A 23,796-nucleotide genomic window follows, 5' to 3' on the forward strand; every position below is an offset into this window, starting at 1 on the left:
AACGCCGCCCTGCAAAGCCAACTCCTGGAGCTCAAGGAGAGGCATCAGCAATCCTACAACGATGCAAAAGCTGAGAAAGAGGCGATTAGCCAGCAGAATGAGGCTTTGCGACATCAGATTCATGAGATGCGCGAAGAGATCGAGAAAAATAATGATTTGGAGGAAGATGTAGAGGCAGTGAAGGTATTAAATGAACACATGAGCTGTGAAAATGACGCCTTGCTGCAGGAACTCCAGGCTCTCAAAAATAAATCAGACAATTTAAACATCTGGCGTGACATGTACAAGGAAACATTGGACCGCGTGGACGTTCTGAAGAAAGACAACGATAATTTGAATCAGCAAATCCAAGTCGTGAACGACCAACTCAGGATTACAAGACATTTAAAGGACAATTATGTAGAACTGGAAGCTGAAGAGAAAGTTCTGCAGGCACAAAACCGAGCCCTGGGTAAAACCCATTCTGATGTTTTTAAGAAGCTTCTGAATGAACGAGACTGGAAGTACAAATACGACGTTCTGAAACAACAGACAGACGACTTGACGCTCCAGAACAACAAAGCCATGGAGGAAATCCAAAATTTTAATGAAAACCTCAGAGTTTTGAATGCCTTTCAGGCGAATTATAAAGCACTGAAGGCAGAGAAAAAAGTTCTCATGAACCACAACAACACTCTGCAGAAAGAACTACAGAAGCTGGAGAAAAAGTTCTCCAAAGAAGAAACTCTGGAGGAAAGAAACAATGACTTGAAGTCAGAGAACGAAGCTGTGAGCCAAGAAAACAGAGCTCTGCAGCTTAAAGTTCAGGAGCTCGGCAACACACTCCGAGGTGAGAGTGTTTGGGCCAACACATATGATTCTCTGAAAGTGGAGAAAAACTCCTTGAACCGGCTGAATAAAGCCCTTCATAAAGAACTACAGAAGGTTACTAAAAAGGCAGATAAAGAAAAAGCTCTGGAGGGGAAGTGTACAGCGATGAGGTTGAAGACAGAGAACAACCGCAGACAACAGGACTCCCTGAAAGAACAAATCAGCGCCCAGATGTGATACTGTGGTGTCATATTTTAGTAGCATGGAGTCCCCCACCCCAAACACACTTTCTTAATTTGGCAAATATTTCATGCAGTGATTGCATGGATTTACTCTAAGTCCTCTGGTTCCCTCCCACACCTAAAAACATTCCTAACGTGGCCTCCATTCCTAAAAAGTTCATCAATTCCTGCAGTGACTGCATGGGTTTACATATAGTTTCCTCCCTCAACAATCTTCTTAATTTGGCTATTCATTAATAAAAAAAATAAAAAATAAATCAATATACAGTTGTTGTAAGTGTCATGTGTAAATATAAATTAAGTTACTTAAGTTTTGATCGGTCTCTCCTTATGTACTGTCAGAGGTCGACTTTAACAGCTCAGAAACACACTTAACATTGTTTTATCATCTTCATACTTTGTGACTGTTTTCTGTTTGGGGTTTTCGAGTCCCCAGCTGTAAAACTTTAAATAAAAGTTAAATGAATACATAAGTCTAATTGCATTAACGGTACTTGGGTTTTATGACGTTCTGTTTTTAGAAGGTCAGAAGAAAATAAACCTAACTACAACCCTTTCTCAAAATATTTTGTTTCTCATACTCTGAGAGAGAAGTCTACTTTAGTAGCACTAACATATGCCGCTAGCCTGGTTGACACCAGACCCTTCTTAGTTGTAACTGAGAGTGGGTCTGGGCATGGTTCTTTCACAGCCCATTTCCAAAGGGACATCACCAACGGACGCCGCTCAAATGCCTCTGGGAGCAATGGATAGTCCTTCAACCAATCAGACCAACGATCCGGGTGAGGTAGCAGCGACAGCGGCATCAACGGGTTGCTGCGCTTCGGTGGCCATCATGTTGAATGTAAACAAAAAGCTGCTCGCCGTCGCTGCGCTATCGTCATCGTGTAAAGCCCGCCTCAACGGTGGTGAATGGTGCCTCGATTTGGAAGAATTGGAAATGGGCTTGAATGGGCTCTTGGTCAGACTGACTTGCAGAGCAGATCTCAAAATTGCCAGAAGTTCATCAGGGTTTTCCCAGGCTAATATGCTGCTATATTCAAGGTTTTTACAGAGGGGTTTGTTCTTTTGTCATCCAAAGCTTGATTTATATAACATTTTATTCCTAAAAACATGGCAAAAAAAGGATTTTTTTCATGGCCTGTGTTAGTATTTTCTGATTCATGGAGTGATAAAAAGAGATATCCAAAATGACCTAAAAACCTTTGACCAATGTGTCAACAACATGAAACAAGAATTCATCCAGTGTTCACATTGCTGTTTTAGAAATGTATGCAAATGATCACATATTTAATTAGATAATGCTTAATGTGCATATTAAAGACTACAATTTCAAAAAGCTTGTAATAATAAAAATGTAATTAATGCAAGTTGTCAACAGGGAAAGTGTAATGGTGAAATGTATTATCTTTACCCTATTCTTGTGTAGTGCCTTGCCTTATGGAGGCTCTAAAAAACTGACAATAACGTAACATTCATATAGACAAGAGAGTGGTATTAATCTTCTCAATTAATTCTCAACAAAAAAGCAAATGCAAATTTTTTTCAAATTTTCCAAATGTTCCTTCAAGCTGTCTGTTATCAGAAATTGCATTTATTAGGAGTGAGTCCACACAAATTACAAAAAGCACAATTCATTGTTTACATCAAATGGTATCTAGTCATGTAAATGAATCGATGTGTCCCAGTTTTGCAATATTACTCTCTTAAGATTTCTGCCCTCCACGCAATGCAATAAGGGGGGAAAAGAATAATTTATTTAAAAAAAACAGGAGAAGCATGTATTTAAAAAAAAGTGTCCCTGTTACAGGTTTAAGTGGAAGTACTTTGTACTGAAAAATAGTCCCTCTAAAAAACTAGGGTCACTGTTTCTGGAAAAAAGAGATGCAGCGAGGGTTTTTTCTTTCTAAAATGTTTTATTTCTCCCCTTGGCTCACCACATTCAGGTCAGTGCAACCAAGTACTATGGTACAGCTGCAGTTACATAGATATATTATCTTGATCTGTTACCCATACTTACATTTTCTTTCTTACCAGCCTTTTGCATGTAGAAACACTTTCAGTTCCCTCCATTCTTCTGGAAAGTATGCATCTAAATTGCAGTTTCCATTTTGCCAACCTCATTGTGGTTTACCTGCTTTCATTTAATATCAAACAGGCCATGCCTTATTGTCTCTATAGACAGAGCAAGCAGACTGTAGAGACAGTGTGACAACACATGTTGATGTAAAACGGGCCATGATGGTGGGGTTTTTTTGCTTCGATGTGAACTAGCAAATCATGTTCCGCAAGGTGAGGATGATGAACCAATCAGACCTGACGGAGGTGGCAGAATGTAGGACAAGTGGTGAATCTGTTAAGTGTGCTGCTGCTGTTGCTTCAGTCAGTCAGAACTGCTGAGGAGGAGAAGCCGGACCAGTGAAGCAGACGAAGATGAGGCTTTACTTTGTGAATGTTCTCCTGCTCTGGCCTTCGTGTAAGTAACAGAAATCCACCTGTGTAATCTTTTCATGAGTGTCCACACACAGACACGCACACACACACACACACACACACACACACACACACACACACACACACACACACACACACACACACACACACTTACTTATATCCTGTCTGTATATTTCAGGTGCGGCAGAAATTTCTCAGCCTGTTCCTTTTCAAACAGTGAAGCTCGGAGACTCGGCTACTATTGAATGTCACATAAAGAGTGACCTGTACAAAAGAGTGTGGTACAAATTCACCACAGAGAAGGGACTGCAGCTTGTGGCAGCATTCAATAATTTCTTTAATCGGAGTATATTTCCTGGCGATTCTCATCGCCATTATTCAGTCAAATTTGACATAATCAACAGCCATCTGAGCATTTCTGCAACAACATGGGAAGACGTTGGAACATACTTCTGTGGAGTCATGCAGTTAAACGAGATTCAGTTTGGATCAGGAACCTTTTTGATGCTAAAAGGTATTCATTCTCTCTCCTGACAGCACCCTGATTTCAGCTGAATGTGAACATAATAATGATCATAGTTCATATTATATTTCTTCCCCAAGGTGCGAACCTGATCAGTGACTCTGGCGTCCAGCAGCGGGAGTCTGAACCCGTCCAGCCAGGAGACTCTGTGACACTCAGCTGTTCTGTTCACACTGGCCGCTGTGCAGGAGAACACATTAGTGTCACGTGGCTGAAAAACTCTCATCACTCTGCTCCGCAAATGATCTACTACTCTGGAAATAAGAGCTGCCAGAGGACTGAGAGTGGAGAGACTAGCTGTGTGTACGAGCTTCTCCTGAGGAACCTCAGCTCTGATGATGCTGGAACCTTCTACTGTGTCCTGACTTCATGTGGACAGACGCTGTTTGGAAACGGAACCAGGATTATTGTTCACAGTAAGACAGGAACTGTCACTATACATGTAGAGTTTTAGTCCAAATACTTTTTAATACCAAATAATTCCTAGCAAATAATATAAATCATAAACACAGAAAAAATGTACGTCAATATCGAACAATGCTGCAAAAACCCCAGAGTCCAAAGCCAGATAGAGTTGGAACGATTGGCTGATTATTCCTTAAGTCAATCGACAGAAAAATAATCAGCCACTTTTCTGATAATCAATTCATTGTCGGTCATTTTTCAAGTAAAAATACGAAAACATTTGTCACTATTTCCTGACTTTTAATTGACAAAATGATGAATCCAGAAAATAATCAGCAGATTAATCAATAATGAAAAGTGTTTTTACGGTATGGTTAAGGTTCGGGAAAAATTGGGGTTATGGCAAATAAACTATTGGTAATGAATGGTCAGGGTAAGGCAATAAAAACACCGTTAAATGGAAATATTCAAAATTACTTAAAAAAAAAAAAAAAAAACTGAAGTTAAATCTCTTGTGACGGAATGCAATTTTTTGGAATACTATGCTGCTGTATTGACATGAGGTGACAGATATCCTAAATAAACCAAATCTTTTTGTATGGCTATACTGTATACCATATGTATAGGGAAATGTTTTCTGTGTGCACTTTGGGTGAACTGACCCTTTATATATTGATTACTGCAGGATATTATCAAAAGTAAGTGACCTAAAGAGATTATGTATCTCAATTGTCAATTTTTTTTTTTGGTTTGTTTTATTAAATAGAGAATATTGCACTGATAGTTATTTGTGTTAAAACTAAGCACTGTTTATTTTCTTCTGCAGAAAATGCTGTCACTAATCTGTCACCATCTGAACTGAGTCCAACTGTGATTGCTCTGACGCTGTCAAACATCATTCTGGGGACTGGGACACTCCTCCTTATATGGAAACTTTGCAAGAGTCAGAGGAAAGATTCCACAGGTATTTCAAACCGTACTGATCAGCTGTATCTCTGCAGCAGAATCACAAACACATTTGGTTACATTCTGCAGTAACTGAAATTGACTTCTCTTTGTTTCATCAGAGGCAAAGGATGGATCTTCTGAAGGCAATCAGGTAATTCATCAGCTGTGTGTAACCTGTGTGTTTGATCAAGCCTTCCTCACTCCCAACTCCTCAAAAACTGACGCCTGGTTAGTGGCCCTCAGAGTCAGATACCGACACACAATGCCCGTGTGAGGCGGAGGCCCGTTCATTCCTATGAGAGTTGCTCAGTGAAGCATAAAGCCTTCATTGAGTCCAAAATTACCCAGATGATCGGCGCTACTTCCACACTGTGTGGACCATAGAGCAGGCGCACTAGAGACCGCCGCCGGCCGAGTTAGCTACTTCTAGTTTAGCACTCTACTAACTTGAATGGGGATGAAATCATTTAATGATGCGGCTCTCATAGACATTACAAATGCTATCAGACCAAATGGATCAAATTAATAATCAATAGTGATATGAGTCATTTCAGTTGTGACGGTGTTTGGTGTTTTAAGCCCCCAACGTCGCCTTATAGGCAATGGTTATGTTTAGGGTTAGGGTTAGCTGCCTGGAAGGCGACGCTGGAGGCTTAAAACACCATTGAGCGGTTGTGATTGAGCAGAGTTGCAATTCCACCATTTGTCCGCTATTGTTTAATTTGTTTCAAAGCTTCCTGCGGGCTTCAGGCATAGCAGCATCTCGACCACAGTGACGTAAGATGATGTAGGATAAGAGCGCCATAGGGCGCCCGGATAGCTCAGTTGGTAGCGCAGCGCCCATATATAGAGGTTTACTCCCTGACGCAGCGGGGCCGGGTTAGACTCCGACCTGCGGCCCTTTGCTGCATGTCATTCCCCCTTTCTCGCCGCTTTCATGTCTTCAGCTGTCCTGTCAAAATAAAGGCCGAAAATGCCCCAAAAATAATCTTTAAAAAAAGGATAAGAGCGCCAATGACAGGGAGAAGTATTAAACATTGAAAACCTGCATAAGTTGGGGTGGGGGATAGATCAAACAACATAAGGACTTTCACCCAGGAGACCGGGGTTCTTGTCCCTACTTGTCCTACATGTCACTTCAAAGTACATGTTGTAACCTAAACAACACGGGACTATCACCCAGGAGGCCAGGCTTTGTGTCCCATTCTTATCTTGCGTGTCACTTAAACGAACATGTTTTAACCCCACCCATGACCTTTACTTACCCTAAGTGGCTTTACCCTGCACGTCAACAAGTGACGCCAAGGAGTCCAGACTCAGAGAGTTCAAAAGCCATGCCAAAGTTTCCTGTCCAGGTGCTTTGAAAAATGACAGCAAGGGGTTCTGACGAAGCGCATTGAAAAATGATGCCAAAGGTAATAGTAATGCCAAGAGGAGTTGGGATCGAGAATGTGTTGGTTGGATTTGCACCACGTCTTTCTATGGCCAGTCTTAAGTGTTTTTCATTTTCTTTTTTTTCACAGACTACTGATACAGTAACCTATGCAGCTGTGTGTTCGGCCCCTAGACGCCTCCCCACCAGACAAGCTAGAGGGAAATACTGTGGAGACTCTGTAGTTTATTCTAACATTAGATACTGTCAACAGAACCGACAGATGGAAAGACAGACAAACCAGGGAGAATGAAGACTGAAGGAGTAGGAATGCCTAAATGTACATCTTTACACACATTTGAAATATGACCAAAGACCACTTTATCTGTATGAAATATAAAGAAGTCTGCCACTGGAGCTTCTTCATGACTATAGTTAAAGCTGCACTCACGGTACAGATCCATTTGTCCAACACGACTGAAGCGTGGTGTTGCGACATCATACATCCATGGTTGATGCTCCACCCCCTTGACGTGGGTCTGGCTTCTTGAGAATGTCATGGCGGCTCGTTGAGAATACGTATCTAGTATTTTATGAAAATAGTTCACCGAAACGCGTTTCTGAAAACATTTTAAGCGAGAAATAGGCCATACAGTTGCTGAATCTGTCTTCATTTCAGATCGACAAAGGTTAGTTTGAAAGATTTTTGTCTACTTCTACTGGATAGTCGCGTCGCATTCAACGGAGTCATTTGCATAAAGATGGGCATCGGCTAGCTTTTTGATGTGCAGCATTTTTTCAAATGCAGCGTTGCTTTCCCGGAATGCTTTGCGTGCACGTTGAAGTGGCTTGACGTCACCTATAGAAATAGAGTGGAGCGCAGCGCGACAGAAGCGTTGCACGGTCAAATGGATCTGTACCGTCAGCCCAGAGTCAGCGCAGGGGGATGCGGGGCCCTGTGCCAACTTACTGCGAGGGCCTACTTGTTGACATATACCATGCATGCACAAGAATCACTGTCAACCCGCACGAGGACGACCCATAATTCCGACAGCTATATAGTCATATCCTGCGCGCGCGCGCGTGTGTGCGTGTGTGCGTGTGTGTGTGCGCGTGTGTGTGTGTGTGTGTGTGTGTGTGTGTGTGTGTGTGTGTGTGTGTATGTACGCTCTCTGTCCATGGTGCTGAAATACGTACCAAAATAGATGAAAGGCATTGCCAAAGATAGTTGTATTTGTATTCTGGTGTTAAGAGACTATTTAGCTGTCAAAATAATAAGCAGTCTGATGTATAAATATACAGTAGTACATTTAAATACTGAGTACTTGAATGTGCCAAATCCAATAACATACTTCTGTGACATGGAATTAAAAAAATGTGTTATAATTCAGTAAACATTTATTGTTGGGCATGCTTGCCCTTAAGAAATAACTGAATGGAATGAATGCTGTACTGTATCTTAAAGCTTTAAAAAATTACTTTTTAATCAACCATCAGCACGTCCATGAAACTTTCCATAGAGACTATTTCTTTAGTGTAAAAATGTTCCAATAACGTTGTTGTAAAGTTGTTAACTAGATCTGTGGAATAACAAAACTAATGTTTGAAAGCTTTTAGCAACACAAACAAATATATATTTCCCCTTCACATGTAGGATCGACGGTGGCACCACGAATCATAGATCCGCGTAATTTAAAGTCCAAGCAGATAAAACCCAAACTACATGGCATACTGTTGGGGTGGCTGGAGCAATATGGGATTGTAATTTAAGCAAGCTGGCCCTTCAATGTAGTATAGCATAGTATACAGTGGTGTCAAGTAACAAAGTACAAATACGTCGTTACCTTACTTAAGTAGAAATTTTGGGTATCTATACTTTACTGGAGTAATTATTTTACAGCAGACTTTTTACTTCTACTCCTTACATTTTCACGCAATTATCTGTCCTTTCAACTCCTTACATTCTAAAAATAGCCTCGTTACTCCTATATAGGACAACCATACAAGGGTAATTGTTACTAAGCCTGCCCTGCACCAATTTTCTTATACAGTTTTGTTATCCTACATCTGTTGCCCTCACAGATTCCTGCTGCTAAGCTTGGATGTACATTCCAATAAAGGCTATTGATAACATGCCTCTGAAGTTTGACTTTTGGCACCATTACGATACTTATAGGCAGCTAGTCATCATATCTTCCGCTCCATGAAATACATGTTAATGCCCCATAGTACACATATATGGTTCTTTAATGTATTTGCATTGTACTGAAATGCGTTCATTTTTAATGGGCATAAATGCGGCTGAAACAGGTGCCTCCCAAATTTTTCAACATTAACATTTTAATATAACATTATAGTCATTATGGCCTTTAGAAACATGTTTTTTGTGGAGGTGGGGTAGTGCACTATAGGCCCCTGTGGCGCAGCCTAAGCTTTTGTCCTTAATGGCATTTTTTCCCCCCTTACATTACTTTCACTTTTATACTTTAAGTAGCTTTGAAACCAGTACTTTTACACTTTTACTTGAGTAAAAAGCTTGATTTGATACTTCAACTAATACAGAAGTATTTTTAAACCCTAGTATCTATACTTCTACCTGAGTAATGAATGTGAATTCTTTTGACACCTCTGATAGTATAAACAGAAGTAGACAAAAGACGAGAAGGGAACAATATATGATTATTCCAGCACCCTTTGCACTCTACCCTTTTGCACTATAGTCTTACAAATGTCATTGTTATATGTATGGATGCACCATCTACATCTATGTACACAAATGTTTTACCTTTGTCCAGTTTTGTTCTTGTTTCATGTACATTCAAAGCAGCAAAAATCCTATTCCATGTCATATTCCTTGTCTGTGTACACATACGTCATACCAATAAATCTGATTCTGACTGTGACAGCTTTTTTAAATATTAGTGCTTCACTGAATAAGTGAGGACATCACCAGGGGCGAGTTTGTCTAAAGAAAGACAAAAGTAAATAGTTACTATTCATGCTAGCAACAGAATAAAGTAAGTAAGAAGTTGCAAAGTCACATTGCTCGACATTACTATGGAGTTGCAGAGCCTTTTATTCACCCACTGGAAGCTTCTCAAAAGACATCAAACAGAAAGAGCAGAGCTTACAACACAATGGAATTAAACTACAGTACTGTATGTGAAAAAAAGAGGTTCAGCTGGACACTTTGGTGTCAAACGTGCAGTCTAGGCTGCAAAGGGAATTGAGTGTGTGCCAAAAGAAAAGAAAAAAAAAAACTGTAATACACAGCATTGCAGACACAGGTAGAACATGTTCAGAAATCCCCTCTGGTCTATTTATACCCTTAAGCGGAGGGTGCAAGCGGAGGGTGCAACCTTTAAAGTAGCCAGCTCTCTGCTTTTGACTGTTGTTCTGACTCCTGTGGTGAATCGTGTGTGAACTAGTGAGAACAGGTTTCCGCTGGTGGAAACTTCAGTCCTATACTTGAACACAGGAAGACCGGCCTGTGGCCAGCGGGCCACTGCGTGCAGCGGCTCAGACAGAAGCCGAGAGCAAACAAGAATTCAGCTGTGTGAAATGAGGGTCATATCGTAAATGCAGATAATCTCACAAAGAAAGGAGGGAATCGTTAACGCTGCAATAATGCAATGGGAAATAAAATAGCAGAGTACCATCTTATGTTAACTTGTACTCCCCCTGAGAGTGAAGCTCTCCTTAATTCATTGCCTGCAGGAGTTCACACCAAAAAAAAAAAGACACATATGTGTAGCGTACGTCCTTAACCAACCCGGTCTCACGCCAGTTCGTAACAGTCACGTTATTTTTATTTATTGATACTTGTTCAGGTCACGATTTTCTCGTTTATTTTGTGTACAGGTCCCGATTTTCGAACGTTACCATTTCACAAACTGCCACGGGGAAATGAAACGCCACGCGCAGGCGACAACAATGGGACAGACCGATGGACTGCCACACGCGGCCACAACGGGGAAATTAAACGCCACACGCCGGCGACAACAACGGGATGGACCGCAACACAGGGACGCGATCCCCGGCCGCAGGGACACAATGTGGCACGCAACAACGGGGACATGAAACGCCACAACAACGGGACGGTTAAGGTTAGGAAAAAAAAGAACTGGGAAAGAAACCATCACACGCAGGACACGCCGACAACAACGGGACGGTTGTGGTTAGGAAGAGAATAACGCTGAAAGGAACTGCAACACACGGGACGCGATCCCCGGTCTCTGGGGTGAAAGTCCTGTATTGTTTGAGCCATCCACCACCCCGACCAACCTTCCTATGCGGATTTTCTGATTTTCATACTACTCCCTACCGTTGTCGTACTGTGATCACGAAATATGCTTCCCATTTAAATACATTATATTAAAATTCATAATCGCCACACTAAAAAAACGACATAATCGTGTCCTGTTCACAAATTAATAGATTCAATAACGTAACCATTTCACGACCTGCCATGAGACTGGGCTGCCTTAACGGTCAACTGTCAGCCAATCAGCAATGTCTCTGTGTGGATACTTACATAGTCACCAAGGAAGCCATTGCATACAGTTGGGATGAACATTATACACCCTCATGTACATTGCTTAGTTTATTATTTTATATTTTTTTTAGGGTTATTTCTTTTGGTCAGTTTTGATTTTTTATTTACTATGTGTTGCCAAATCACAAAAGTGATCCTTTTCTGACAGGTTGGGCGGTGTGGATTGGATCTCATAACGTGCGTGCGGGTGTTAAGGAACTCTGACCCGCGCATCACTAGTATGTACCTATCTATGTGAACACACTTTCACATGTCAAACCCTGCATGCTGTACATTTTTAGTAGACCCCAATGTAGAATATTGAACAGTCACTGTCTATTTCTAGTAAATGACCGTTAAGCCTTTCATTTGTTGCTCAAAATGGCCTCTTCCAACACCAGTGATTACTTACTTTGTGTTTGGACCATGGGAAAAGCCACTAACTGTGGATCAAACAGCAGAAAGTCAGAGGAATACAATTTAAAATTGGGGTAATTTTTCTTGAATAACTTGAAAATTGTTCCCTCCAATGCTGTATGCCTATGTCTATGTGGCAAGTAGTTACCAATAAGCAATGAGAAGCAGTTACAACAGTTAGTATTTATAGGCCTCATTGTATATACACACTATGTGATTTATGTTTCATTGATCAAGGTCAGGTTCAAGCATCATATTGTCATTACTGTTGTGGATGAGAATACCATTGCCAATGTGGGGGCCACTGAACATGTGTTCACTGTTTCCAAATCTGATTGGCCAATCAAACACAGCCTTCTCTGTGAAGAGTGGAGAACGTACAGAGTTCAACTCATTCCGCACAGCATTTGAAGCACGATGACACCTCCGAACTTTGCTTTGTATTTCACATGTCTGTTCGTGGCGAATCTGGGTAAGTTGTTTTTCTATTGCCTGTGGTTTACTTTAAACTATAACCATATGTTTCCATGCATTCTGCAATACAGATCACAACAGCATTACATTTCAAATGAACTTATGTATTTGCTTTGTCTCATTTTCTCCTCAGCTCACATGACAACTTTAAAACAGTCTTCATTACATTTTCACTCAGCTAATGTTGGGGAAAGTGTGACTTTGCCATGTGTCTGTGACAATGATGCAATGGCAGTGATGTATTACTGGTATAAGCAAACTCTGGGACAGAAACCAAAGCTGATGTCCACGTTCTATAGGCATAATGATATCGGAACCTTTCAAGATGAATTTAACAACAATACACGCTTCTCACTGGACAAAGTAAAAGATAAATATCACTTGAAGGTTACAGATCTGCAAATTTCCGACTCAGCTACTTACTACTGCGTAGGGAGCAACTTATATGACTTTGAATTTTGTGAGGGCAATACAGTCAGCGTAAAAGGTTCAGGTTTGAAGGTCCCAGCTACGGTCCATCAGTCTTCATCTGAGAGCATCCAGCCAGGAGGCTCTGTGACTCTGAACTGTACAGTACACACTGGGACCTGTGATGGAGAACACAGTGTTTACTGGTTCAAGAACTCGGAAGAATCTCAGCCAGGACTCATTTACACCGATGGAGGCAGGAATGATCAGTGTGAGAGGAAACCCAACACACAAACACACACCTGTGTCTACAACCTGCCGATGAAGAGTCTGAATCTTTCTCATGAGACCTACTACTGTGCTGTTGCCTCATGTGGACACATTCTGTTTGGAAACGGGACCAAGCTGGACTTAGAAGGTAAGTTACTCTCTAGCTGAGGTTATCTCATTTGATAAATAGTGATGAAAACTCCTAAAAGAAGGTATCACTAGGTTTGTATTTCTTAAGTCTTTCTTAATACATTACTCAGATGCAGGCATTAGGAATTCCTGCTCACTGTAATCATTATACTTATGTCTCTGACCATGAAGCAGTTCCTTAGTGCTACTCCACAGTGGGAGATAGGGGACAAAATCTACAGTCCTTGTTTCGTGCACATATTCCAAAGTTTAGCCCAAGCCATCATGAGGCTTCAGCATTCTGAGTTAGCCTGATCAAGTGGCTATCTTTGTCTTTGCATTGCATGTAAGAATATTGCTGATATTTTGCGTCCAACATGCCTACACTTCTCTAGCAAGTATCTCTTCACTGCAGCTCAGCATGGAAATAATTTCCATGGAGATAAACAAGGGATTTTGTCCCCGAAGAAGGATTCTTCACTGGACGTAAACCGTCCAATATGTCTTTCAATTGGCAACTTGGCATCGAGTATTGTATTTGGAAGATACCCACTTTTTTGTCTAAGTCACACTGCTGAAGTGTTTTCTGTCCACTATGCATTACATCAAAATGACTGAAGAGATCTCTTTGTGGCTAGCACACTAGGAGGAAAAATAACCAATAACTTTTCAATGTACAAATGGGCATGGCAGCATTGTTTTCTAAGATATACTTGAAAAAATGCACACCTATCCTATACTCAACTTTGAGAAGACATCTAAAAGCTCTTTAATATTTCCTGGTGTCCGTCTCTCTACAGATGAGGTGGACTCTCCTGTCTGGGTTTATTTCTTGAGTGCAGCTTTAGCATTCACCACCATCCTGAGTGTTTTACTGGCTTTCTCAGTGTACAAGGTGAACAAAAGAAGCTGCCAATGTACAGGTAACTGTTACTCTTTGAATCTGACTGCAAGTATTGAGTGCATATTTCATTTAAATAACATGGCTTTCATTTTGTGTGTCACAACCAGAGTGTAATGTAACATTTTCATCGACTTCTACTCCGAACATAGCGGTATGTATAATTTTCTATCCATCCATCTATGACACCTGCCGTGTTTCACTCATCTTTCTTGGGCTGTATCTTTAATAATAGTGATGAACCATTTTATATTTTGTTACCAGTTACACGAAGACAACCTTCATTACGCTGCTTTAAGGGATCACAGTGGCAACACATCAAGAAGACAGAGGGACAGCACCATGACTGAATGTGTGTACTCCAGTGTAAAGCAATAGAGCTGGACACGTGTCTGTACTTTGTTTCTGAGTACCAAGATATTTGACAAAAGGGTCATTTGAATTTTCCCGAAACATGAATGCTTATGATTTTAGCAAATGCAATAAGTATAAAGGCTTGCCATGCAATAAACTAAGCGCTTCCACTGAAAAATAAAACACTTGTCTTCTGACTGCCGGAGAGATTCACTGATTCACGGTCATACCACTTGTTGCACAACTTGAAAGAACGACACTCACACCTCTGCGGTGCTGCTTGGCTTAGCTACTGTGAGAGTTTCCATGATTCTAACCAGCCCTGCACCTTTGACATCACATGTCCAGTACATACAGAAGGCTAAAGTTACCACAGAACATTCTTCGTAGGTTGTTTTTTTTGTACATGTTGCCACAAACCCCGGAGATGTAAGAAGCTCTCTGCAGGTAACGGTAAAGAGAGATGTCAGGCGTCTCTGCGGTTTCAGGCAGGATGTCTTTACATCAGTACTTCTCAGTTCTCACATACAGAATAGACTAAGGTGTGTTCGCTCCACTAGTGCAGTGCCCCGGCCGATTGCTTGGCCTACTGTATTGCTGCTTGCAGCTTTCTCCAGAGCCATTGTACCCTGAAATAACTCACACAAGGCCCTCATAGCACGTACTATGCAACTGAACTACTGCCAGTGGTATTACCAGAAGTACCAAAAGTATTCAGATCCTTTTCTTATGTAAAAAAAGTACTAATACCACACTGTAAAAAATACGTTGTTACAAGTAAAAGTCCTGCATTGAAAGTGTTACTTAAGTAAAAGTATGTGAGTATCATCAGGAAAATGTACTTAAAGTATTAAAAGTTAAGAGTACTCAATGCAGAAAAATCCTCACATTTTAGAAACTGGAAACGATCCAAACTGTTCTGTGTTTAATCAGCTAATTATTTCAGCTGGACTTGTAGGCCGTTATATTGTTGGGTAGTTTAATTTATAAGATTTTATAAACTACATGTGTTTTGTGTGCAAAATCCTAATTTGTAAAGTAACAGTAAGTAAAGCTGTCAGGTTAATGTAGTGGAGTCAAAAGTAAAATACTTCTCTCTGAAATGTAGCGGAGTAGAAGTCGAAAGTGGCGTGAAAAGACTTGAGTAAAATACCTCAACATTTGTTCTTAAGAACAGTATTTGGGTCGATGTACTACTGTACTGTACTACTACTGACTTACTTTGTACTTCAGAGGAGAAAATTGTACTACTACATTTACCTGGCAGAGAAATGTTACTGGTTACATTGCAAACTCAGATTTTACTCACAAAATATTACATTTTCAATATGATGCATTATTATTTATGAAACTAGCATTATATTAGAGTTGAAAGCTTCACCTTGTACAGCCTTTAAGTAAATTTAGGTACATTGTGCTGATAATGCCTCTTTTAAGTAAACATTGAAATGCAGCAGATATCCTACAGGACTTGTACCGTCCAGTCATAGTACAAGTCCTGCAGGATATCCACTCGTGCTCATTGAGGGAAGTGAAGAAAAGTTCAGTAATAAGGTTAGTAGGCTATCTCCAGCAGTCAGAAACACACAGGTCAAATATGGAGGAATTCATTTCCAAATAGGCGTAATAATCACTGGTAGCCCGCCACGGAAGACATGTCTGATTGAGAGCACCTGCAGCTTTTGTTTTTTTTACTCACACTTTATTGTGCCATCACTTAGTTTCATTCATATTTATTAATATTCAACGCTGTCCAAACTGCTCCAAATTCCAAACAACAAGTTCCCTTGGATACCCAGCAATATACCCTCCAAGTAGATTGGATGAACGGTGGACACACACACACACACACACACACACACACACACACACACACACACACACACACACACACACACACACACACCCCGCTTTCCGAGACGGTTTCACTTTGACGCATACTTAAACAATTTATGCAATATGAAAATACTCTATAGTTAGAACACAAGCCCTGCGCCATAATGTGACTGTTTTCTCCTACCCTGACATAATATAACATGATGGAAATGTTCAGAAATAATGCAGTTCAGGTTAGGTCAGTCCAAAAAGGAAATGATCAGGTTGAGGGGAAGTGTAAACATAGATGGAATTTGGCCGAGGGTAGAATATGAGGGCTAATGCACATTAACAGAAGAGGCAGTAGAATATGAGAAGCCAAGAAAGTTGCAAGAGATGAGACTTATCTTGACTTGGGTTGGTCCAACAGGATCAAGGAAGTCCACAATCACATCTGGAGATTTCATCCAAACCCGCTTTAAAGGATCAGCACACTTCCAGCACCACGTTGTTGCCCAGGAAAAGTCTGGTAAATCCAGCCGGTTCTTGGAATATCTGCCACTCCATTTATAAACTATGTCATTGTTTTTCTTTTCTTCTTTTTTTTCAGCAAAAATATCCAAAACTGGATTAAACTTTTAGTGATTTCATTCTTTTGCCACTCTCATTCCTCTGTCTGTTCTCCTCCATGCTTCCCCCAGCTCACAGGTGTGTCTCATTAATCACTTTCCCCACCTTTATTTCCTGTCAAGGTTGAAAAGGGCTATTTCATACTTTTTCTTAACCCCCTTTCTACTACACAAGCCACGTGCTGGGTCACATCTTACTTAAGCAACACCCAACTGCGACCCACAGCGTCATTTTAAACTTTTAGTCTATTTTCTTCTACTTTGTATTGTCTTATGGCTCTGTGTACTGCCAAAGTGCAGGTGACCTACACTCAGCACTGTGCCTGAATGCACCTTGTGCAGACACTGACAGCTTGAAGCTGCTGCTGACACGTTTGAACATTCTTTTTTTTTAATATATTTATTTATTTCCACAAAAAAAAGTTAATTCCAGACACACTTGTCACCTCTGCATTGTTTATTTGGTCGTTGCAGTCACAAGGACCTTTCCCAAGACAAGACAGTGGTTTATTTATTGCCTTTAGTTGACAGTAGTGCAGACGTAGGCAGGAAACAAGGGCAGAGAGGGGTGTGACATGCAACAAAGGTCCCGGGCTTGAATCAAACTGTGGCTCTGTAACCATACAGCTACTAAAGGGCTCCAACTTTCTAAGTTTTTACAGTAACATGTCACTTGTGAATCCCTCAACAGTTAGAGAGAATATCTGCTACATTTCATCTATGTTCTCCATCTTTGGACTGCAGGCCAGACCAGTAACACTTACAAGTATCCCCATTCCACGACAAAATAATAAGGAAAATCACGATTACTGTAAGCAGCAGGGGGACCAGCTAGATGTCTGCACAGCAGGGGTGGGGCTAGAAGGGGGAACAGGTGGTGGTGATTGGGGGGTGTATGGGGTGGCACCGCCCCCCCTTAAATATGACTGCCCTCCTCCCCCCCAACCCATTGGGCTAGAGTGCTGTCAATCTGACAATTGTGATTTCCATTGGATCAGACTACTGACAGTTGAATCTTCCCAGCCCTTGTCACATGACCAATTAATGTTTCCATGATAACTATACAAAATTCTGATACCATTACATTATATTTTCTTGATTACCTTCCTTCGTTTATGGATACAAATGGTGACAGACACAGACAGAAAGGCAGACAGACAGAGATAGATGGATGAATCTGATAGATCCTATTTTGATCTGGAACCAGCACTGGAATTGTCTTCTTAAAAAGTGGCAGACTGAGCCTATAGAAAATGTGTATTGTGTTTGGATATACAATTTGTTTAAAATGAAAACCAGTGAAACTAATAATGAATGAGATGTTTTATTTAGCAAAATTACATTGTGTTGTTCTATCCTATCCAATATTTCCTATATTTCTAAGCAGATTTTCTATGCTGTATTCTGATAAAATGTCCCCCGGGACTGATTATTGGTCCCCACTGTGCCACCCCAATTTAAAAAGAATCCTGGAATCGCCCCTGGTACACAGGTCCAATCAGTTTTAAGGAAGACTGGATCCAGGACCGGAGTCAGACTGGGAGTAAATTATAGGCTACTAGTCTAGTCTTGTTTCACTGCCACAGGTCTCAGGTCTGTATGTAAAAATGTCTAATACCCGAATCGATCCAGGTATTAGACATATAACTTGGTATGTCATGATTACTGCTGGAGAAAATCAGAAGCCTAATGCTGCTGCCACAGTTGTTACAGTCATTATCCTCATGTCTATCCAGATCTGTAAAGATGTCTCACAGAGACAGACCTTTCAAGTAGACTGATGACGGACAGGTGCTTTTTTTTAAATAGATGTAGTATGAAAAGGATGTGGTTGTATACTATACCTTCTGTACTTCCTGTTACAGGGAGAAGAAAAGCAGCTGAACTTATCACAGCAACAGCACTGGGGCAAAGAAACTGTTTTCTGTTATTTCATATTTTTGTATTTCCTAATTTTGTCACTTAAATTTGATTGATTTACTTTCTTTGTTTATGGATATGAATGGAGATAGATAGATATAGACAGACAGAAAGAAAGACAGACAGAGAGATAGATAGATAGATTACATTTTGATCTTGAGCACAGCTAAAGATGACACTAAAATAAAAAGCCATGTATGGGTACTGCTATATTGGTGACGTGAATCTAATGTCTAATGGAGCTTTTTTCGCTGCTTTGTGACCAGCCTTATTCGATTTCCCAAGCAGCCAATCAGGTGAATGTAGATGAATCTAGTGAACCAATCAGACAGCAGTCAGCAGCGTATGTTTATGCGTGGTGAGAGTGTTGACACTTCTGGCACTTTGTCAGACCTGCTGTGTGAAGGATGGGGATGCAAGCTGAGAAGATGACCGTGTGCCTTCTACATATTTCCCTGCTCTGGTCTGTGTGTAAGTAACTCAAAATCCACCTGTTGGATCTTTTTTTTAATGAGGATTTCCATACATCAAAGTGACTTGTTTCTTTTCTGTATCTTTCAGGTGAAGCACGGATAAGTGACGTCTCTCAGCCAGCTGCTTTCCAAGCAGTAGAGCTAGGACACACAGTTACTTTTACATGTTACATTAAAAGTGCTGCAAGAACCAGGGTGTGGTACACACTAAACACTGAGAGGAGACTTCAGCTGCTGGCCTCCACGGATACTTTATATAATCTGACAATATTTGAAGACAAATCACACCGTTATGAAGTCCAATTGGACCACATCAGCAGTCTTCTGACTATCCCGAGGACAACGTGGGAAGACGTTGGCACATACTACTGTGGAGTGATGGACTTAAGAGACATTCAGTTTGGACAAGGAACTTTTTTGATGATAAAAGGTATTTATTCTCCACAGTTTAAGATTAAAAATGTTTTAGCTGAATGCAGTGGTGGAATGTAACTCAGTACATTCACTGAAGTCCTTGTACTTTACTTGAGTCCTTCCTTTTCATGCCACTTTCTACTTCTACTCCACTACATTTCAGAGGGAAATTATGTACTTTTTACTCCACTACATTCATTTGAAAGCTTTAGTTACTTTACAAATTGAAACAGGAAGTTTTTCACAAAATGCTTACTTGTGGGGAATTGTTGGGTCTTTGTAAATGATAGAGGGTGGTCTAGACCTACTCTATCTGTAAAGTTTCTAAAATGTGAGGATTTTTCTGCATTGAGTACTTTCACTTTTAATACCTTAATAACATTTTCCTGGTGTCACAGTTTTACATCAGCAACATTTACATTAGTACTTTTACTTAAGTAAAGGATCTGAATACGTCTTCCACCACTGGCTGAATGTGAGCTAAATGGTTTTTTGATTTCTTCCCCAAGGTGCGAACCCGATCAGTGACTCTGGCGTCCAGCAGCGGGAGTCTGAACCCGTCCAGCCAGGAGACTCTGTGACTCTCAGCTGTTCTGTTCACACTGGCCGCTGTGCAGCAGAACACATTAGTGTCACGTGGCTGAAAAACTCTCATCACTCTGCTCCGCAAATGATCTACTACTCTGGAAATAAGATCTGCCAGAGGACTGAGAGTGGAGAGACTAGCTGTGTGTACGAGCTTCTCCTGAGGAACCTCAGCTCTGATGATGCTGGAACCTTCTACTGTGTCCTGACTTCATGTGGACAGACGCTGTTTGGAAACGGGACCAGGATTATTGTTCACAGTAAGACCAGAACTGTCACTAAACATTAGGGGTGTGAATCTCTTGACTGTAGCAGAGTCTGAACACAGCAGACAACAGACAAAAAAAAAAAAAACACCCGGAAAATCAACAAGCATCATCAGTAGGCAACAGTTGATTATGGTCTGTCACTGCATCGATGCAGAATCGCCCAGGTCCGCCCCGCGATGCATCGGCGCAGTGATTAATTTCAACACCCCTACTATACGTTTTTTTTTAGTTTTAGTCCAATTCCTAGCAAATATTATGAATCATAAACACAGAGAAAATGTTAGGTCAATATTGAAGAATGCTGTAAAACCCCAGATTAAGTCCAAAGCCAGCTAGAGGTGAAATGAAGAATGATTATTCCTTCAATCGATCAACAGAAATATAATCAGCAATAATTTGGTAATTGATTCATTGTTGGTCCTTTTTCAAGCAAACATACTAAACATTTGTCACTATTTCCTGATATTTTATAGATCAAATTAATAAAAAATCGATAAAGTACTCAAAAGAAAATAATTGCTACGGCTGCCCTAAAGCCAATGTTTTCATGTTTTCAAGTTTTTGTTTACACTGACTAGGTTCGAGTAATATTGGGGCTAGAAGTTGAAGAAAATGGAAGGTTTCAGTCCAAGAAAATCTTGCTCTTATAAACGTTTTCATTTAAGAAATTAAGATTTGTGTTCATGTTTGCAGCCATTTACAGAGGCTATTATTGAATACTGTTCATTCTCATATGTTTCAAAGGAGACGTTGCCTTCACCGAATCAGTTGATCTGAGTCCAACTGTTATTACACTGATGCTGTCAAACACCGTTCTTGGGATTGGGACACTTGTGCTTGTATGGAAACTTTGCAAAAACCACAAGAAAGATCCCACAGGTATGAACAACTATGTATTACATATCTGTATATCCGAAGCAAAAGCTGATATGTTCTGTTATGTTCTGCAGTAGCAGTGACAGAAGTCATTTTTGTTTTAGCTGCATCCGGATCCAGGGATGGATCTCTTGAAGCCAATCAGGTAATCCATTTGTTCAACGCATTCTCATAAAACAGGTTCGTATGATATTGTACAAAAAATACAGTGACGTCCAGCCGGTCACATGACGTCCCGTCACATGACTTAAGTTAAGCAGTCTTACAGCTCAATTTAGCCGAGAAAAGGTTACTGGTAGCTGGAAAAAGGGCACCGCGAGGTGACGGTTCTTGCAGAGGCCGTTAAAGTTGAGCTTAGCTGACAAAAGGTGACTGTCCTGCAGCGACGACAGTTAAGTTTAGTGGTCTTTACAGTAAAATGTAGCCGAGAAAAGGTTACTGTGAGACGAGTACAGAGCACAGAGAGGTGATAGTCCTTTCAGCCGTTGTTGCAGTTGAGTTTAGTAGACAAAAGGTGGCTGTTGAGTGACAACTAGTCTTTATCAACGACGTTCCACTCCTGGGATTGTTCCGGTGCCGCCCTTTTTTCGGCCGGATGTCCCTCATCTTCCTCTTTCTTTGTGTTGGCGTTCTAAACCCCGGTGGATTCATGAGGACTATGGTTAACTGCTCCTCAGATCTCTGCAGGGTAAATCCAGACAGCTAGCTAGACTATCTGTCCAATCTGAATTTTCTGTAGCACGACTAAAACAACTTTTGAACATGTTCCACCAAAACACGTTCCTTCCCGAGGCTATTTTGCAGCGGCACCGTGGCTCCGTCCGACGATTGTGATTGGTTTAAAGAAATGCCGATAAACCAGAGCACGTTTTTCTCCCATCCCGGAATGCTGCGTGGACTAGCCAGACCCTCCTCCACAGCGCTGTGAAGGGAGGTCTGGCAATGCGAGACTATGTGACAACAGTTAAGTTTAGACACCAAAACGACTAGTTAAGATTAGATAAAAGATTGTGGTTTGGGTTTAAACATAAACACACGTATCCTAGGTGAAAGTCTTGGTTTTATCCCAGGACAGAAACTGCGCTCCCCGGCTTGAAAGCGCTGTTTTATGACCCACCCCCCCCCCCCCCCCCGACCTCCTCTACGCGGAGAACGACAGTCTTACGCAGCAGCAGTTACTGTGGTGCTGTTATGTGCTCCCCGCCCTGCTCTTTCCTCCTCTCTGGTCATCTCAGGTGTTCCTGATGTGTGATTGAGGGTGGCCCCGCCCCTGGATATAAGGGGCTAGGAGACAGAAATTGCTCGTGAGAGACTGAAGCAGCACAGATCATTGTTGTCTTCTGTTGTTTTCTGTTATCTTTCTTTTATTTTATTGCTTTGAAGATGGAGGTCTGGTAGTCTAGTTTTCGCAGCTTTTTTTTTATTAGTTAGTCTACTCTTTAGTTTGGGGGGGGGGGGGGGTTCTGGGTCCGACGGCCCTTGATGGGTTGGCCCAGGCTTCTTCTCTTCTTTTGTTCATTTTGGCCAGACCTCCAGACTCCCATAGTTTTGGTTAATTAAGCATAGTTAATTTGTGAATAAACTTTGATTTACTTTCACTATCCTCGGGTTTGGTGTTATCAATATGTTGACGGTCACATTTAAATTGTGTTTGTTTGTTGTGGCCGTAACAGGTGCATACAGCAATAAATGCATGGAATAAATACAGGAAATTATTTTCCGTAGCTGTACCTATGAATGGTTCATGAGAACAGCCTGATTTCTTCTAGCTCGGTTTCTGGTTACAATTTCAGTTATATGCCTTTAAAGGTTCTAATGTGGTATATACAGTATTTCTCAGTCACTGTTTAATGGCAACTTAATGCGGTCTATGTCTCCTCTCTCTGAGTCCAAATGTTCAGAACTAACACTGTTAGTGTCTTTCAGCCTGGAGATGCAGTGATGTATGCAGCAGTGTGTTCTGCTCCCAGAGGCTCCTCCTGCAGAACAGCTCCAGTGGAATACGGTAGCGACGCCGTAGTTTATTCTCACATCAAGTACTCTCAACAGGACTGACAGACTTGCAAGTAAAAGGAAAAACAAGAAGCATTACAACTGGACTTGTGATCTGGCAGGGATAAATACAGTTAGGACCTGCACGGGATATTAAACTCCAAGCGGGCTGCATGGGAGATATGTATCCCCCCCCCGGTGCCCCCCACCACCACCAATCCATTGGGCTACAGTGCTGTCAATCTGACAATTGTTATTTCCATTGGATCAGAGTACTGTCACTTGGCTGCCTGTTCTGCCAATCTTCCCATCCCTTGTCACATGACCAAATAATGTTTCCATGATGACTATCCAAAATTATGATAACATGGAACCAGCACTGGAATTGTTTCTTTTTTTAAGTGGCAGACTGAGCCTTTAGAAAATGTGTATTGTATTTGGATCATATAAATAAAATGGATAGAAAGGCCATTGAACTTTTTCGTGTGTTCATTTGATTGGTATACAACAAAATGGCGATTGTTCTTAGTTGTCATAGTGACAATACGCGGCAGTAGGGCTGTAAACTGTGTTCGTTCTCGG

The 23,796-nt window shown here is 41.1% G+C and overlaps 3 protein-coding genes across 4 annotated transcripts in view; all 3 read left to right on the forward strand.

The window, feature by feature from the left end:
* The first annotated feature begins 3,332 nt into the window (after window positions 1-3,332).
* On the forward strand, window positions 3,333-4,483 carry LOC118495783 (signal-regulatory protein beta-2-like). Its single transcript, XM_036004889.1, has 3 exons — window positions 3,333-3,387; window positions 3,619-4,020; window positions 4,110-4,483. The coding sequence occupies exons 1-3, from the start codon at window positions 3,333-3,335 to the stop codon at window positions 4,481-4,483; spliced, it is 831 nt and encodes a 276-aa protein (XP_035860782.1).
* A 7,530-nt stretch (window positions 4,484-12,013) lies between these two features.
* The window catches only part of LOC116064080, a 272,833-nt gene continuing 261,050 nt past the window's right edge, over window positions 12,014-23,796 (forward strand). Inside the window, exons 1-5 of one of the 2 annotated variants that reach the window (XM_031319128.2) lie at window positions 12,014-12,177; window positions 12,313-13,005; window positions 13,787-13,909; window positions 13,998-14,041; window positions 14,152-14,351. In XM_031319128.2, the coding sequence (XP_031174988.1) occupies window positions 12,123-12,177; window positions 12,313-13,005; window positions 13,787-13,909; window positions 13,998-14,041; window positions 14,152-14,265 (1,029 nt within the window). In that variant the 5' untranslated portion in view covers window positions 12,014-12,122 and the 3' untranslated portion in view covers window positions 14,266-14,351. Of the gene's footprint in view, window positions 12,178-12,312; window positions 13,006-13,786; window positions 13,910-13,997; window positions 14,042-14,151; window positions 14,352-23,796 lie in introns of those variants that run through there. The other variant, XM_036005446.1, reaches the window with a different exon arrangement.
* On the forward strand, window positions 18,759-23,448 carry LOC116064079 (signal-regulatory protein beta-2-like). The gene is made up of 6 exons (XM_031319127.2): window positions 18,759-19,076; window positions 19,167-19,508; window positions 20,002-20,337; window positions 21,091-21,225; window positions 21,327-21,367; window positions 23,149-23,448. The coding sequence occupies exons 1-6, from the start codon at window positions 19,013-19,015 to the stop codon at window positions 23,275-23,277; spliced, it is 1,047 nt and encodes a 348-aa protein (XP_031174987.1). The 5' UTR covers window positions 18,759-19,012; the 3' UTR covers window positions 23,278-23,448.

Source organism: Sander lucioperca, chromosome 9, assembly GCF_008315115.2.
Source record: "Sander lucioperca isolate FBNREF2018 chromosome 9, SLUC_FBN_1.2, whole genome shotgun sequence".
Classification (NCBI taxonomy): domain Eukaryota; kingdom Metazoa; phylum Chordata; class Actinopteri; order Perciformes; family Percidae; genus Sander; species Sander lucioperca.

Bases quoted from the DNA above. Each gene is read 5' to 3' on its own strand.
- LOC118495783 (XM_036004889.1), top strand. From the start codon at position 3,333: ATGTTCCGCAAGGTGAGGATGATGAACCAATCAGACCTGACGGAGGTG. The intron at 3,388-3,618 runs GTAGGACAAGTG...ACACACACACAC, and splicing joins CCTGACGGAGGTGGCAGAAT to ACACACACACACACACACAC. The intron at 4,021-4,109 runs GTATTCATTCTC...TTCTTCCCCAAG, and splicing joins AACCTTTTTGATGCTAAAAG to GTGCGAACCTGATCAGTGAC.
- LOC116064079 (XM_031319127.2), top strand. From the start codon at position 19,013: ATGGGGATGCAAGCTGAGAAGATGACCGTGTGCCTTCTACATATTTCC. The intron at 19,077-19,166 runs GTAAGTAACTCA...TGTATCTTTCAG, and splicing joins TTCCCTGCTCTGGTCTGTGT to GTGAAGCACGGATAAGTGAC. The intron at 19,509-20,001 runs GTATTTATTCTC...TTCTTCCCCAAG, and splicing joins AACTTTTTTGATGATAAAAG to GTGCGAACCCGATCAGTGAC.